General features: G+C 47.7%; 1 protein-coding gene across 2 annotated transcripts in view; it reads left to right on the top strand.

The window, feature by feature from the left end:
• Positions 1-15,617, top strand: part of MDGA2 (MAM domain containing glycosylphosphatidylinositol anchor 2) — a 203,449-nt gene that overhangs the window by 127,447 nt on the left and 60,385 nt on the right. For both annotated transcript variants that reach the window (XM_063159579.1, XM_063159580.1), the window contains one exon: positions 9,460-9,753. In XM_063159579.1, the coding sequence (XP_063015649.1) occupies positions 9,460-9,753 (294 nt within the window). The remainder of the gene's footprint in view (positions 1-9,459; positions 9,754-15,617) is intronic.

Genomic DNA, 15,617 nt, shown 5'->3' with positions numbered 1-15,617 from the left:
ACCCTTTAAACTTCCTGTCCTGGAACGCTCCAGAAAATCAGGAAAGGGGAAAAAAATTATGGAATTTGAGCTCAGCCTTTTGCAGCATCCTAAAAGGAATTCTGCTCTTGGAATGACTTCATTACCCAGCCGAGTGGAAGCTGAAATAGTTGCAGCGCTTTGAAGGTCATTACTGATTCATCAAGATTCATTACTGCTCTGCTAATTAGGAACAGAAGGCCCAGGCACAAACACATTTCCCAAATGCCACGACTTGCAGGGCTTTATTAACATCCCTCTGGATGTCTGGGATGGGGGGGAATTTCCTCTTCCTGGTGTTTGTGCAGCTCCTCCTGGAGTGGGGCTGTCAAATCCTAAGGAAGGAGGAAATCCATGAATTCTCCAGGAGGTTGGGAAGGGACGTGTGGCTCTGGAATTGCCCTTGTTTAGCAGGAATATTTTTTTTTCCCCTTGACATTTTCAGCAGGAAAAATCAGGGATTTATGTCCTGAGTATCTTACATAAATGGACCTGAAGTAATCCCCTCGCTGCTCCCCCCATATCTCAATAAAATAGGTCAGTGAAGAGTGGGAATCGAGACTCAAACGTGGAATATCTGCCCTAGAAAAACCCTGTCATCCATAAAACCCACCCTGGGCAAATGTTACCGAGAGCCAGGCTGGGTTTTTCGGGATATGTGGGATCATGCCATGGAAACCTGGAGGCAGAAGACGCTAAAAAAGCAACAAGATGTTAAAAAAGCAACGAAAACCTCAATAAAGTGGGTTTGTGTTAAGCGAAAAAGAAGAGGTGGATTGGAGGGTGTCAGCCTGTGCAAGGGATTTTTTCTCTGCCTCAAATGTTGGATTTAAGCAGGAAGAATCAGCTTTGGGATTGGGATGGTTTGCTCTATTCAGGACACTCTTTTTATTCCTAAAAATCAGCATTTATCCCTTCTGCCTCATTCCCTTTCCACATTTTCCCTGGAGACATCCTTGGGCAGGGAAGAGATTTGTTATTTTGGGCTGTTTTCCTTTATTTTCTGGTTTTGCTGCTCTGAATTACCACAGGAAGGTCTGGAGGAAGTGCTGATCCCTCTTTTCCCATGGGAGACCTTCCTGTGGCTCATCCCCACCCCGTGTGGGCACAGCCAGATGTCCCACATGGAAAAACATCAGAAAAATTCCTGCCCTTGGGATAAGCCTGAGGATGTGCTGAGCTTGTACCACCTCAGGATGGGAACATCCCGGAGCAGGACGTGGATTTTGGACGAGCACAGGGTGGCCTGGAGGCCTCCAGATCTCATGGAATCATGGAATTATGGAATCAGAAAATTATGTAATCATGGAATTATGAAATCAGAGAATTATGGAACCATGGAATTATGAAATCACAGAATTATGGAATTGTGGAATCATGGAGTCATGGAATCAAGGAGCTTTTTGGGTTGGAAGGGATCTTTGAGTTGGAAGGGCCACCTTCCACTATCTCAGGTTGCCCCAACACTTCCAGGGATAAATTTGGCTTTCCAGAAGTTCTGCCACATTCCAGGCAGAGAAATTCCTGGAGAGCTGCTCCATGTGAGGCTCTGCAATATGAAAAGGGCTTCCCTGTCAAGCTAATCAGCTCTCCATTAAATAATGAATTAATTAAAGCTCCAGGCTGCTGTTCCAGGACCTGCAGCCTTCATCTGGTGGTGCCACAGGACTCCTCTGGTCATCCTGGTCCTGCTTTGATGAGACATAAAAGCGACATTTATTCCAGCTCCAAATGTTTATTGGAATCACAGGCGTTGCATAACGAGGATGTGGGGTTGGGGAGGTAATTAGTGGCTAATTAGGATATTTGTAAACCTTAAGCACCGTCCAGAGCAGTCGTTGATGGCAGAGGCCTTTGGTTATTGCAGCAAATGGATGGGTTTGGTGAGCTGCTATCCCTGGGATTTATCTTGGGAAGGAGCAGGGAGCAGAAGGGACAGGAAAATGCTGTATTTTGTTACAAATCTCTGTCTTTTATAGTTCTGGTTTTGTGCTGAATGTGCAGAGCTTTTCTTGCTGATTCCATCTTTGGGAGCTCCTTCCTGTCCTGCTCACAATCCCTTGGGGAATCTGATTTCTCTGGGATAAATCCACCCTCCATGGATTGATTCCAGCAGGATTTCTGTAATTTCTGGGATTTCCACACCCCCTGTGTGGCAGAGTCCCTTTGTTCTTCTCCAGAGTGCTGTGGATGGACTCCTCATCCCATGGTTCTCCTCATCCATGGATGCTCCTCAGCACGGGTCCTGCAAAAGCGCTGGAATTCATTTCCCTAATTTCCCGCTGGCTCTGCATCTTTGGGTTTTAAATGTTCCTTTTTCCTCCGGCTGCAGAGCAAGGTGGGGGTTTAGGGCTTCAGTGCTGTGTTCCAAGCACTGATCTTGGAATTATTTCCCTGCCTGAAGAGATTTTTTGTCCAAAAATCAGGATCATCCCAACCCTCAGGATTGGAGCCTTTGTCCAAGGCCTCACCATCATTTCAGGGCAAGAGGAAACGGCCTCAGAAGTGGTTTAAATTGGATCTTAGGGAAAATTCCTCCTCAGAAAGGATGGAAAGGCTGTCCAGAGGGGTTCCCTTCCCTGGAAATGCTCAAAAAATGTGTGGATGTGGCACTTGGGGCCATGGGCTGGAGGTGTCCGTGGTGCTGGTTGATGGTTGGACTTGTGATCTTGGAGGGCTTTTCCAATTTAAAGGATTCTGTGATTCGACAAAATCCGTGGTGGATATTGTGTCCTGATGTGCAGTTAGGAGTGGTTTGTGCCCCAGATTTCCCCTTTGGAAATTCCCCTTTGGAATTGGGACCTTGCCTGGGGGGACATAGGAGCTGGAATGATGGGAAAGCCCCTGTTAAATCCCAGGAATTCCTGACAGGCCGCTCCATTTCCTTCCACACCAGGGCCTTGATGGACCCTCTTCCAGGGGGATGGAAGAGTAAAGGAATTTCTCTTAAGTTTTCTTGGCTTCAGCTGCTTTTCCAATCATTCTCCTCGATCAGCAAATCTCCCCCCGGGCACTTAACTCTGGGTCCCTTCCAGCAGCAGCTCCTCAGTGTTCCCCAACATTCCTCCCAAAAACCCAGAGCAGCTGAGCAGTTCCAGCCTCTGTTTACAGACAGAAGCAGCATAATTATCCCTCAGGAATAATTATCTCTTGCTGCCCTTCCTGGGTGGAATGATCTTGCTCAAATCCATTTTGTGCCGGGGCTTAGCCCTGTCTTAACTCCAGCATCACGTCAGGGCATGAATCATGAGCTGGGCCCAAACTGCAGCTCTCAGGCAGAGGATGATTAATCCTGGCCACTCAGCCCTTCAAATTCATAAATATTGCACAAGTAGGACACACAAATAACTTTGTTCTCCCTTCCAGCCGGTGCAGCGTGGATTCCTCAATATTCCTGAGCCAGGCTGGGCTGGAATTCCTTGGATAATGTGAATTCCAACAGCTCCTTGGGGAGATTCTCTCTGGATGATCTCCAGTTTTGGATGATTTCATGATGTGCTGCTCAAACACTCCTTTGCTGTGCATGATCCTAATTATCCAGATGAATCCACGTGGAGCAGCCTGGCCACATTATCCCAGGATTTTTCCCTGTCACTGACAGGGATTATTCCAAGGAAATGTTTTCCTCAAGGCTCCCAAGGACACAGAAGTGACAGCAACCCCCAAAATCCCCAGGGAAGAGCTCAGCAGGTGTGAGGCCACCACTTGTGGGGGCTCCTTGTCCCCCTCTGATTGTCCTGGAATCATGGAAATAATGGAATTCTTTTTAGAGCCCGTCCAGCCTCCATGGGCAGGGAGGTTTTAATGGGATCAGAGCGCCTCTGAAGGATTTCTCTGTCTGCAGCTTCTTGCCTCTGCCAACGGCTCTCTGGCATTTAATTAATCTGTCTGATCCGTTAATTAAGCTGGAATTTGATCCATCAGGACTTCAGAGAGCTCGAGTAGAACTAACAACACCCAGAATACACAAGGAATAAACATATTAGGCTCAGGAGTTTTGGGTTTTTTTCTCAGAAATGTATGTCTTGTCCTGACCCCGTTCTCCTCTAGACCATGCTGGATCATGGATCCTCTGGAATTACACTGGAACTGCCACAGGAGAGCGGCTGGAAGAGTTCCTGTCTGGTTTCACTCTCTCCAGCAGCAGGAATGTCCATCTGGGGAGCAGAACAAAGAATCAGAGGACAGGAGAGCAGTGACCTCCTGCCACCTCACCCCGTGCTGGATGAGCAGCCCAGGGAGGCTGAGTTGTCTCAGATATTTTATTTAAAGCCAGGGTTGGACACAGATCAGCAGAACCTGCTCACCACGGGCCACTGCCCACTCACAGGGTGACAATGTGTGGCTTTATATCGGTGCTACCAAAGTGTCACCAAGGATGTTTGTTCTCCAGGTGTCACCAAAGATTTTTGCTCTCCAAGTTTTGTTCTCCAAGTATCAACAAAGTTTTTTTCCTCTGAGTGTCACCAAAGCTTTCTGTCCTCTGTCACCAAAGCCTTTTGTTCTCCAGGCGTCACTTTTCCAAGTGTCACCAAAGCTTTTTGTCCTCTGAGTGTCACCAAACCTTTTTGCTCTCCAAGTTTTGATCTCCAAGTGTCAGCAAAGCTTTTTCTTCCTCCGAGTGTCACCAAAGTCTTTTGTTCTCCAGGTGTCACCAAAGCTTTTTGTCCTCCGAGTGTCACCAAAGCCTTTTGTTCTCCAGGTGTCACTTTTCCAAGTGTCACCAAAGCTTTTTGTTCTCCAGGTGTCACCCTCCACTTCAGGAAACTGCTGAGGGTGTGAATTTCTTTTAAAGCCCCTTGGTGCAGCAATAAGAGAACCTTTGTTGTTTCTACTTAGGATGAGGAAAAAGGATGGATTTGTCCTTTTCCCGGCCGGGCAGTGGGCTGCAGGAATGAGGGAACATTTCTTGTTTCCATCCAGGATTTGGGTAACTTTTCATTCTGCAAGGCAGGGGCGGAGCTGCCCTTTCCTTGGAGCTGCAGGAGCACTCAGGAAGAGGCTGAGCCCTCCAGGGCTCTCCTTGTGCCACAGCAGCACCTGCTGGGAGACAGCAGCTGGCACAGCTGGTGACAGCCTGGTGACACCTGCCTGGCACCCTTCCCTACCCCTCCCAACTTGGCTGGCACACCCTTGGTTCATCCCTGCTCCTTTCCTCATGGATTTGAGCCCCGGAGCCACCTTTGCCTGCTCATCTTTGCACAAGGGGTGGAAAGAGAGGAAACAGCGCCAAGTTGTGCCAGGAGGGGTTTGGTTGGGTATCAGGGAGAATTCCTGCCTGGAAAGGGTTTGGTTGGGTATCAGGGAGAATTCCTGCCTGGAAAGGGTTTGGTTGGGTATCAGGGAGAATTCCTGCCTGGAAAGGGTTTGGTTGGGTATCAGGGAGAATTCCTGCTTGGAAATGAATTCTCCTTTGCAGGGCAGGAGTGGAGTCCCCATCCCTGGAGGGATTTAAAGCCCCTCTGCATGTGGCGCTTGGGGCAGTGGTGGCCATGGAACAGTTGGACTCAATGATCTCAGAGGATTTTCCAACCTGAACAATTCCATGATTCTCTGTGTCTAACCTTGCTCATCCAGACTCACCATTCCCTGCTCTGGGGTCTCCCAAAATGTTTGGGGGGAAAAATTTCCAATTTTTATTTTCTCCTCAATCCTTTTGAGGTAGATTGCTCATGGAGACAAATCCCACGTGCCCCTGCTGTGTCACCCTTCCCCAAAACCAGGGATTCATTTCTTCAGCCTGTTGCTAATTCCAGCTACATTTGCCAGTGGAACAGACAGCTCAGAGATAATTAAATACCTGTGAGGTTGTGACAACAAATAGCTGGGCTGGAAAGGGGAAACCCTGCCAAAAACCCTCCTGTGCAAAGGTCTGGGCTTTTTTCTCCCCCTAACTAGTGAGTGGAGAATCCTTCTAATTAAAGAAATTAGAGGGTCCAAATTGGGGGGATCTGGAGCCATAAATGGGGTGAGGACAGAGAAATTCGTGGTGGGACCTCATTGTTCCTCAAATGTGCCCCACAGGTGCAGCCAGGCTTTGGATTGATGGCATTGTCCCTGGAATTTTTCATCTTTGAGCAAAGATTTGGGGCTTTTTCTCCCTCTAATTAGAGAGTGGAGAATCCCCCTAATTAGCGGGTCTAAATTTGGGGGAGCTGGGGCCATGAATGGGGTGGGGGACAGAGAAACTCTTGGTAGGACCTTGTTGTTACTCAAAAGTGACCCAGAGGTGCAGCCAGGCTTTGGATTGATGGCGTTGCCCCTGGAATTCTTCATCCTAATGGATGGCCTTGTCTCTCCTGTCCCCTGTGCTGCTTCCAGGAACAGCAGGAATAAATCCTGGGAACCATAACGAGCTCTCAGCTGCCTCGCAGTGACAGGCACGGCAAAATGCCACGGGAGACGAGGAGTCAGGGATTGGAGGGGATCTTTCCATCTGGGACACTGACAGAGCCTTCCTTATCAGCTGTCACCACCCTCGTGGTGCTGCTCCTTATCTCAGCGAGGTGCAGCTTTTTCTGCTGTGCTGTTATCTCTGCTTTTTCAGGAAAAACTGGTGGGAAAGAGGAGGAATTATTGTGCTTGCACAGGGGATTTTTGTCGTGGATCTGCTTTTTTCCCCCTCCAAACATGGACGTGCTTCTTGTTTTTTCCCAAATTTCCTGCCTTGTCCCAGCTGGAATGGCTGATTCCCAGGCTGGGATCAGATAGTTCAGACTGGGATTGGATAGCTCAGGCTGGGATTGGATAGCTCAGGCTGGGATTGCATTCCCAGGTTGGGATTGGATCACTCAGGCTGGGATTGGATAACTCAGACTGGGATTGGATAGCTCAGACTGGGATTGGATAACTCAGACTGGGATCGGATAGCTCAGACTGGGATTGGATAACTCAGGCTGGGATTGGATAGCTCAAACTGGAATTGCATTCCCAGGCTGGGATTGGATCACTCAGGCTGGGATTGGATAACTCAGACTGGGACAGGATTCTCAGACTGGGTTTGGACAGCTCAGACTGGGATTGCATTCCCAGACTGGGATTGGATTGCCAGGTTGGGATTGGACAGTTCAGACTGGGATTGGATTCCCATGTTCAGATTGGATTCCCAGGCTGGGATTGTGTTCCCAGACTGGGATTGTGTTCCCAGACTGGGATTGTGTTCCCAGACTGGGATTTTATTCCCAGACTGGTACTGGATAGCTGACCAGGATTGGATAGCTCAGACTGGGATTGGTTAGCTCAGACTGGGATTGCATTCCCAGACTGGGATTGGTTAATTTTTGCTGGCCCTTTGCTCTCACACAGCCTGGAATCCCTGGAAATGTTGGGATCTGGAAGAGGCTGTCAGCACCGCCTGTCCAGGGATAGCTCCACAGGGACAATTCCCAGAGGGAGAATTCCCATCCAGGCCCCAGCTGGGGCTGCAGCAGAGCTGGCTGGGCTGGCCCAGGGCTCTTCCCTCGGGATATTGGGATCACAGGGACCTCAGGATATCGGGGATCTCATCCCAGTAACCCTCATCTCTGGAGGGCAGTGAATCCCTGAGCCAGGGCAGGCTGAGATTCCCAGGGAAGGCTGAGGAGCCTCCAGCACCCATCCAGCTGGGAAAGGCCTGGATCCAACAGTCCCAGCTGGGAGCAGATCCTCTGCACAGGCTGGGAAAGGACAAATCCAGGGATTTTCCTGATCCACAAAGGGTTCTGTCACATTTGCCCTCAGCTGAGAAGCCACAAGCCAGGGGAGCTGGAAAATCCTGGCTGCAGGCAGACACCTTTCCCTATGAACTGTATTTTCCTTCTTGGAACAACACATTTCCCCCACTTTGGTCCATGATTTCATAGTGCTCCAGCTCCCCTGGGAATTTTCCTGTGCACAGAACCTGCTGCGGCACAAAACCACATAACTGAGAATTAATAATGTTTTATTCATATTGGAAATGTTTTATTAAGCAGTTGTTGTTTATTTCTTTTTAATTTTTCTGGATTTTTTTTTTTAATATAAAATAATTTTTCCTTCCCTTCCCTGTGGAAAAAGCTCTTCCCATGTCTGCCTGTCCCACCTGACAGGAGCTATTAAAGCCTTCAAAACAGCTGAAAGCAGCACTTTGCTTCCTGTGAAAGGCCCAGATTTCAACTCTGATTCCTACCAGGCTTGTCAGGGCTGGAGACAGGGAGCAGATCCCATGGGAAAGCTGGAATTGCTTCTCACTGGGACGAGTTTGTTGTTTCTGTCCCCTGGGGGTTGAAAATTGCTCTGGAATATTTTTCCTGCAGACAGGAGGGAGGTGCAGGCTGGGTTTTGTCAGGCCTGGCACTCCAGGAAAGGAGCTGAGGGAACGGCAGGGAGGAGAGGAGAAGCTCCTGAAGGGGTTGTGTTCCCACAGGGAACGTCTGCCCTTGCTGCAGGACAGGAGCTCCATCAGGGAAGATGAGTTTTCAGGAGGCATCAAGGGAAAAGGAGGGTGGGCAGTGTTTAAATCAGGATTTTCCATCTCTCCATGCACACCACAGCATTCCAAAAGTGTTCCAAGCAAGGCTGGACACCTCCCACTGTCCCAGGGTGCCCCAGTGCCCAGCCTGGCCTTGGGCACTGCCAGGGATCCAGGGGCAGCCACAGCTGCTCTGGCAATCCCAGCCCAGCCAGGAATTCCCAGTTCCCAATCTCCCACCCATCCCTGCCCTCTGGCACTGGCAGCCATTCCCTGGCTCCTGTCCCTCCATCCCTTGTCCCCAGTCCCTCTGCAGCTCTCCTGGAGCCCCTTCAGGCCCTGCCAGGGGCTCTGAGCTCTCCCTGGAGCCTTCTCCTCTCCAGGGAACATTCCCAGCTCTCCCAGCCTGGCTCCAGAGCAGCTCCAGCCCTTAGAGGAGCTCCATGGGTTTCTCTGGATTTGCTCCCCCACATCCACATCCTTGGTGTCCTTGGCCATCACCTGCTCACTGTGAGGTGCTGCTGCTCCATGGGGCTGCTGGGAATAATTACAGCGTCCTTTTTGGAATTGTTAATTCCTGTCTACGTGGAATAAACACCACTTGATGGGCCCCAGCTGCATTTTGGGGTCAGGCCTCCAGTTCTGAGGTGATTTCTCAGTTGCCACAACCCTTCCTCATCCACAGCCATTTATCCATGCGCCGGATAAAAAATCAGCAGCCAAGATGTTCTAAAAAAATGGGATTTAGTGCCAAATGGTCCTTTAAAGGAAAGCAGAACTGGCAGTGGGGGAGTGAGCGATGGTGGGAGGGCACTGGGAGCACTGGGAGGGCACGAGCGTCACAGCAGAGCTGGGAAATCTCCTCTGAGGCTCTCCAGGCCGCTGAGAAGTAAATGTGGGAGCTTCCAAAGAGCACAACCCACACATTGCTGTGGATAAATCCCCTTTTCCATGGATGATCCTGGCAGGAAATCCATTCCTGATTGCTGACCCCTCTCCTGTCCCCTTGGCAGTGCCCCCCAACCTGACGGTGCCTCAGGAGAAGTCCCCGCTGGTGACGCGGGAAGGGGACACCATCGAGCTGCAGTGCCAGGTGACGGGGAAGCCCAAGCCCATCATCCTGTGGTCGCGGGCTGACAAGGAGGTGGCCATGCCCGACGGGGCCCTGCAGACCGAGAGCTACGACGGGATCCTGCGGATCGTCAACGTCTCCCGGGAAATGAGCGGGACCTACCGGTGCCAGACCAGCCAGTACAACGGCTTCAATGTCAAACCCAGAGAGGCCTTGGTGCAGCTCATCGTGCAGTGTGAGTAAAGCCTTGCTTTCCCTCGGTTTTCTCTTTGTTGCGCTGAGAAAAGGCTGATTTATTCCTCGCCTAAACAAACAGCGGCAAGAGTCTTATGGCTGTTACATATTTGATGCGGGGTTGTTTGTCTCTGTAGTTCCCTGAATCCATGAATTCCATGTAAATGTGGAAGTAAAAATGACATAGGAGCCTCATTTCTGGTAAGAAAAACCAGAAAAAAATCAAAACAAAAAAAAAAAAAACAACCAAGTGTGAGGCAATCATTATTTTCCCCACAGCTTTGAATTCCTTGACACACGAACAAGCAGATGAGATGGGAGCACGTATTTCTCTAAATGCTGAGCTGATCCTGAGCTCATTTGTTGCTGCTGTGTAAAACAAGGAGGGGAAAAGGAGGGCAAGAACTGTTCCCTGGGAGCTGATCCGCATCCAGATCCAGCCTGCTCTGCTCTGCCAGCCAGCCTCGGGAATGGGGAGGGAAAGGGGGGAATCAGTTATTTTTTATTTTGGATACGTGTGGTGTTTGTTGTCAGAGCACGGAAAGCCTGGTTTGAGGCGGCTTCTGGGGAATAACGGGGGATAATGAGCCATTCTTTGGGCTGAGTGACTTCCCTGCCTCTGCTGCTCTGTCAGGACTTAATTTGGGTGTTTTATGAAGTGCAGCCCTCATTTATTCCACTTTCAGACGCCCCAATCTTCTGTCACTTGGCTTTTTAGGAGCGCTCTGTGCTCAGCACAGGTGACCTCTTTCGGGGCCTCCAGGGAAGAGCTGCTCCTCACACGTCCTCAGTGCTGATAAGCAGCTGATTTGTTTTTCCTGGCTCTGCTTTGTAACAGATTATGGATGCATTGATTACATGGCTGGGATCTGCAGGACTTCCACCCCAGCTTCTTCCTGCTGCTCCAGCTTTAAATCCCAAAGTCGAGGCTGAAGGGAGGATGGAATCTTCTCCCCTGTGGGTTTCTCTTGTCGTGTTAGGAGCGGGTTCATCCCACTGGAATTAGAGTGAGGGATCTGTGCCTCCTGTCCTCGGCTCAGTCATTTTTTCCTGGAGCAAAGGAGGCTCAGGGGGCCCAAGCCCAGCATTGCTTGGATTCATTGAACCCACAGCAGGAATTTCCCCGTGGAAAGGGATTGGCACTGCCCAGGGAGGGTTGCAGTGCCCATCCCTGGAGGTGTCCAAGGAATTTCTGGAGGTGGCACTGAGAGCTCTGGGCTGGGCACAGGGTGGGCATTGGGCACAGCTGGGACTCTGATCTTGGAGCTCATTCCCAACTTCAATGATCCTGGGATTCTCTGAATCTGGGAATGAGAACCACCACAGAAACAGTAGAGTGTTGATCCTTCTAAATAAGGAGAGGGGAAGTAAATTCTTTCTCCTTTTTCTGGTATGAATTTGCTGAGAAAAGTAGAAAATATTTTGTGTCTGAGGAATTCCAACAGCTTTGCACTTCCTCAGGACCTGAGGCAGTTCCTGGTGGATCCCATGGGATGACTCTGCTGACTGTCAGATTCTGGGATGCATTGCTGGGGTTGCTGTTATTTTCCCACCTTTTCCTGCTGCCAAACCCCCTCTTTTGATTCATTTTTATTCTGCTTGAGATGCAGAATTTTCCTAATTCTGAAAGAAGAGGCACAACCTGAAAATGCTTCCAAGAAGTAGGAGTTCAACAGGTATTTCCAGGCGTTTTCCCTTTCATCTCTCCGTGTTTAGAATTCTGCTCCCTTTGTTCACATCCTGGCAAGTGACAAATTGGAGATGAATGGAGAAAAATTATGGAAAGCTTTGATTATTTTTCCTGTGGGAGGAAAGTTTTTGTTCCCAACGACTTGAGCAGCGTTTCTGTACTGACGGTGGCATTTAACCAATTGTCATAAAAACCAGTTCTTTTCAGAATTTGGGAATATTTATCCTGGATGCTTCCATCAGTGATGAGCAGGGAAAGATTTTTAATGGAACGCTTTTATTTAGAGAATAACTAATGGATTTCACTGTGGATGTGCTGAGTGAGAATATTCCCATTCTTGGGAAGGTTCTCCTTGTGACACATTAAAAGTGGTTAATTAATCTATTTTCAAGGAATTATGGAATATCCTGAGTGGGAAGGGACCCAAAAGGATCACAAATCCAACCCCTGGCCCTGCACATACACCCAACAATCCCACACTCTGCAGCCTTGGGAATGTGCTCATTCCCCAGGAATCTGTTCCACAGGGCAAATCCTTCTGTGGAATTACTGCTCCAGGCCACACCTGTTGGGTCAAGCTGAAGAGAAATGAAAAGTAAATTCAAATATAAAGGATTTATTTTTAATTTGACCCCCTCATCTAATGAGGTTTTTTTTTTCCTCACCTCTGTTCTCTGCTGCCATCCCTTTATCCCATCTCAGTGACGTCAGGATCCCAGCCTGGGAGTTCTCCAGGAAAATTGTGGATTTTGGTTTTGCTCAGCTTGTCCTTGAACTATGGTTTAAGATTTTTTTTATGTGTGTGCGTTTACCTTAAATCCTAAAACTTCTCTAGGAAAACGAGAATCCTGGAGTCACAGAATGGTTTGGGTTGGAAGGGAATTTCAAACCCATCCCATTCCAACCCCCTCCATGGGCAGGGACCCCTCCCACTGTCCCAGGTTGCTCTAAGATGAGATTTCCCATCATGGGTTGGATGGGAGATTGGGAACTGGGAATTCCTGGCTGGGCTGGGATTGCCAGAGCAGCTGTGGCTGCCCCTGGATCCCTGGCAGTGCCCAAGGCCAGGCTGGACACTGGGGCACCCTGGGACAGTGGGAGGTGTCCCTGCCATGGCAGGGGTGGCTCTGGATGATCTTCAAGGTCCCTTTCCAACCCAAACCACTCTGGGATTCTATTTTATGGTCTTCCAGCTGCAAATGTGGATAAATGAATTTTTAAGGAATAAATCAAACCCTGCTGGTGGCAGACAGGGCTCAACCCAGGGATGATTTGCCAGCCCCACTTTTCCAGCTGCAGGAGAGGGTGGGGACATAAAAGTGCCACCAGGTGCCACCTTGGGCAGCATTTCCATCATGTCCCATCCCAAGTGATCAGAGCAGTGAGGACGGGATTGTTTTCCCCAGCTCCCTTTTCCTTCTGCACTCCATAAAATCCTATTTAGAGCCCAAACCTCTTCCCAAACTCATCCATCTCCAAACCCTTGGAAAGCCTCTTAAAACATCCAAGATAGGTCATGGAAGCCTGGCTGGCAGAGCTTTGCTGGCCACATTGGGATGCCCCAGAATTTCCTGTTCTGCTGGAGCTCAGCTTTATTTGTGTCATTCTTCCTTGGTAATAAATCCCAAATAATTCTGGAAAAGGGGCCCATCCTGCAGGGATTAGACTGGGAATGGAACTGAGCTAATTAAGGAGAAAGATGAGGCTGAGTGATGATCTCAGGTGCTGAGGGAGCAGCAGAAATGCATTATTCCCATTTTCCATCAGCTGGAGGATCCAACCCTGAGTCCTCTTTCCTTGATTTTTTATTTCTTTGTAGCTGGGAATGGGAAAAGGAATTTTTCTGCCTTGGAAAGGCAATTTGGCAGCTCAGGAATATGCTGGGTCTGCTCTGGAAATATCTGCCTAATTAAATATTTATATGCAAATATTGTATTAATAATGAAATAAAAATTGTTGTGAAGGAAGGAAACGTTCCCCATCCCAAATGGGACTGAGCTTAATGAGCTAAAAACTCTTGGAATTTTAGGAAAGTCATTGGGAGAAGATGTTTGAACAGGTAGGGTGGCCAATCCCTGTGGGAATTTACCAACTTCATGGAATTGTCTTGTGAATGCAGATCAGGAGTGTGGTAAAAGCCCAAAGAGTGAAATCTTCCAGATTATAAAATTTTAATTATGAAAACTCATTAAAAAGGGATAACCAAGCAATCTGAGAAATCAAGTGGGGCAAATATCTGGATTTTAAAACAAATCTCTTATAAATCTACGCTTAGGCAGGCTGGAATGATGAAGGAAATCAGAATTTGCATTTAATATTAATATTATTTACATCTTTTTTTTTTTCCTCTTATGATTGAAGATTTGAGTGGGAAAAGCTGATTAATATTCAGGACAAATATTACATAACCCAATCCATTCCCAGGCTGGTGCGTTTATCACTTTCTGATTGAATTCTTTCTCTGGAGATAAAAGTTGGGTTTAATTTGGGCTGTTTGTGGGGGGAGAAAGGACAGCCTAAAAACAAGTTTAGAAGAGGGTCCATTTTTAAAAATTTTTAGCTGATTTTTTCCTTCTCTTCCAATGATGTAATGACCTTAACAACTTGAAAATATCAAAATAATGGTGCTCCCATTGCTTTGATAATTTTGATTTGCTTTCCAAACTGGATTTTTCCACTTTCCTGCCCAAAAAGATTTTCCCAGGATATGGCAGAGGTCGATGCTGCTAAACTGAGCTTAAAGCTTGGACCTTCCTGTGGGGATATTTATTCCTATGTTTATTTTATATATAAATACAGAAAGACTGAGGCACTCCAGGTGGATAATTCCCATGTTGGGGTTTTTAACCAATGGATCCCTCCCTGCTCCTTAATTCCTAGTCCAGAAACTTCCCAGAAAATTGTAAAAAAGCAAATTCTATTCTCTAGGATCCTCATCTGATCGAGGCTGATTTCAGAATAACCCAGAGGCAAGGATGGCTTTGGGTGTAATTTATCCACATGGAGCAAGGCAGGGAAAAAATAGGGAGATCACGGATGGCTGGACCAGGAAAGAGAAATCCCAGGAGCTTTTTGACATTTAGCAAGGTCAAGGGCAGCGTGAGTTTGGTGACCCAGGGAGGTGATGAATATGCAAACCCTGGTGCCGTGGAAAATTTAGATGAGAACCAGATAATTTGAATTTTTTCATATTTTTTTATTAAAATTATTATCAGGGATAGGCCTTCCTGTCAGAAATTGCAAAAAACCCAGAGCACTCCAGAACCTGAATAAACAGAGATGTTATTGAGAGAGGTAATATGAATTATTTATATTGGGGTTTTTTGGGAATTGGTCTTGGAGAGGATAATCCTGCACTGTCTGAGAGCAGGAGCAAAGAGTCTTCCAAACAAAAATGGTTTTGGAAGAAGAAAAAATGAGTGGAAAGAGATGTAAATATTCCATATCCATATTCAAAATAGGAAGGATCAGAGCTTTGGCTGATCCAAAGCTCATCCAATCTTGAACACTTCCAGGGATGGAGCAGCCACAGCTTCTTCTTCTATTCCCAATTCACAACAAGTTAAGAGGTTGGATTTGAAGGGAAAATGGGAATTCCAGCCCCAAAGAGCTGAGGAAAACTCATGGGATTATTCTCTAAACCTTATGGAGTTCAGGGATATTCATCCCCACAGTTACCATGGGAAGAAGGTGAGCAGCAGGATGAGAGGGAATGTTGAGGTTGGAATATAAAGGAGTCACAAAAACCAAGGACAACTCAACACCAGCCAGGGAAAGGTAAATTGGAATAATTAACTTGTCCTTGTAGTTAATTTTTAACAGCAGAAGATGCTGAGTAAATATAATTCCTTTGTTGTCCTGTAATACTTAGGAGATTAATTCCCATAATTACACAAAATATGGATTTCGACAGAACTCTGCTTGCAAAGTGCTGCATTAAAAATTAAGATTATTTGGACTGACACAGGACACAAATAACGCTGTCCATGGATGCTGCTGGAATTCATCCCAGCTGATTTTTTAGCTCCATAAATCCCTCTCCTCCTGTCTCACTTTCCAATATTCAACTTTGTACCTGTAATTGCCTCATAAAACAGAGTTTGGAAGGCAGTGCACAGATTTAAAGACACGCTGCTGCTTTCCCTGTGCTCCCTCCCAAATCCTTTGGATTCTAT

This window comes from Melospiza melodia, chromosome 6, assembly GCF_035770615.1.
Source record: "Melospiza melodia melodia isolate bMelMel2 chromosome 6, bMelMel2.pri, whole genome shotgun sequence".
NCBI lineage: Eukaryota > Metazoa > Chordata > Aves > Passeriformes > Passerellidae > Melospiza > Melospiza melodia.
This window is presented reverse-complemented; position numbering and strand designations above follow the sequence as displayed.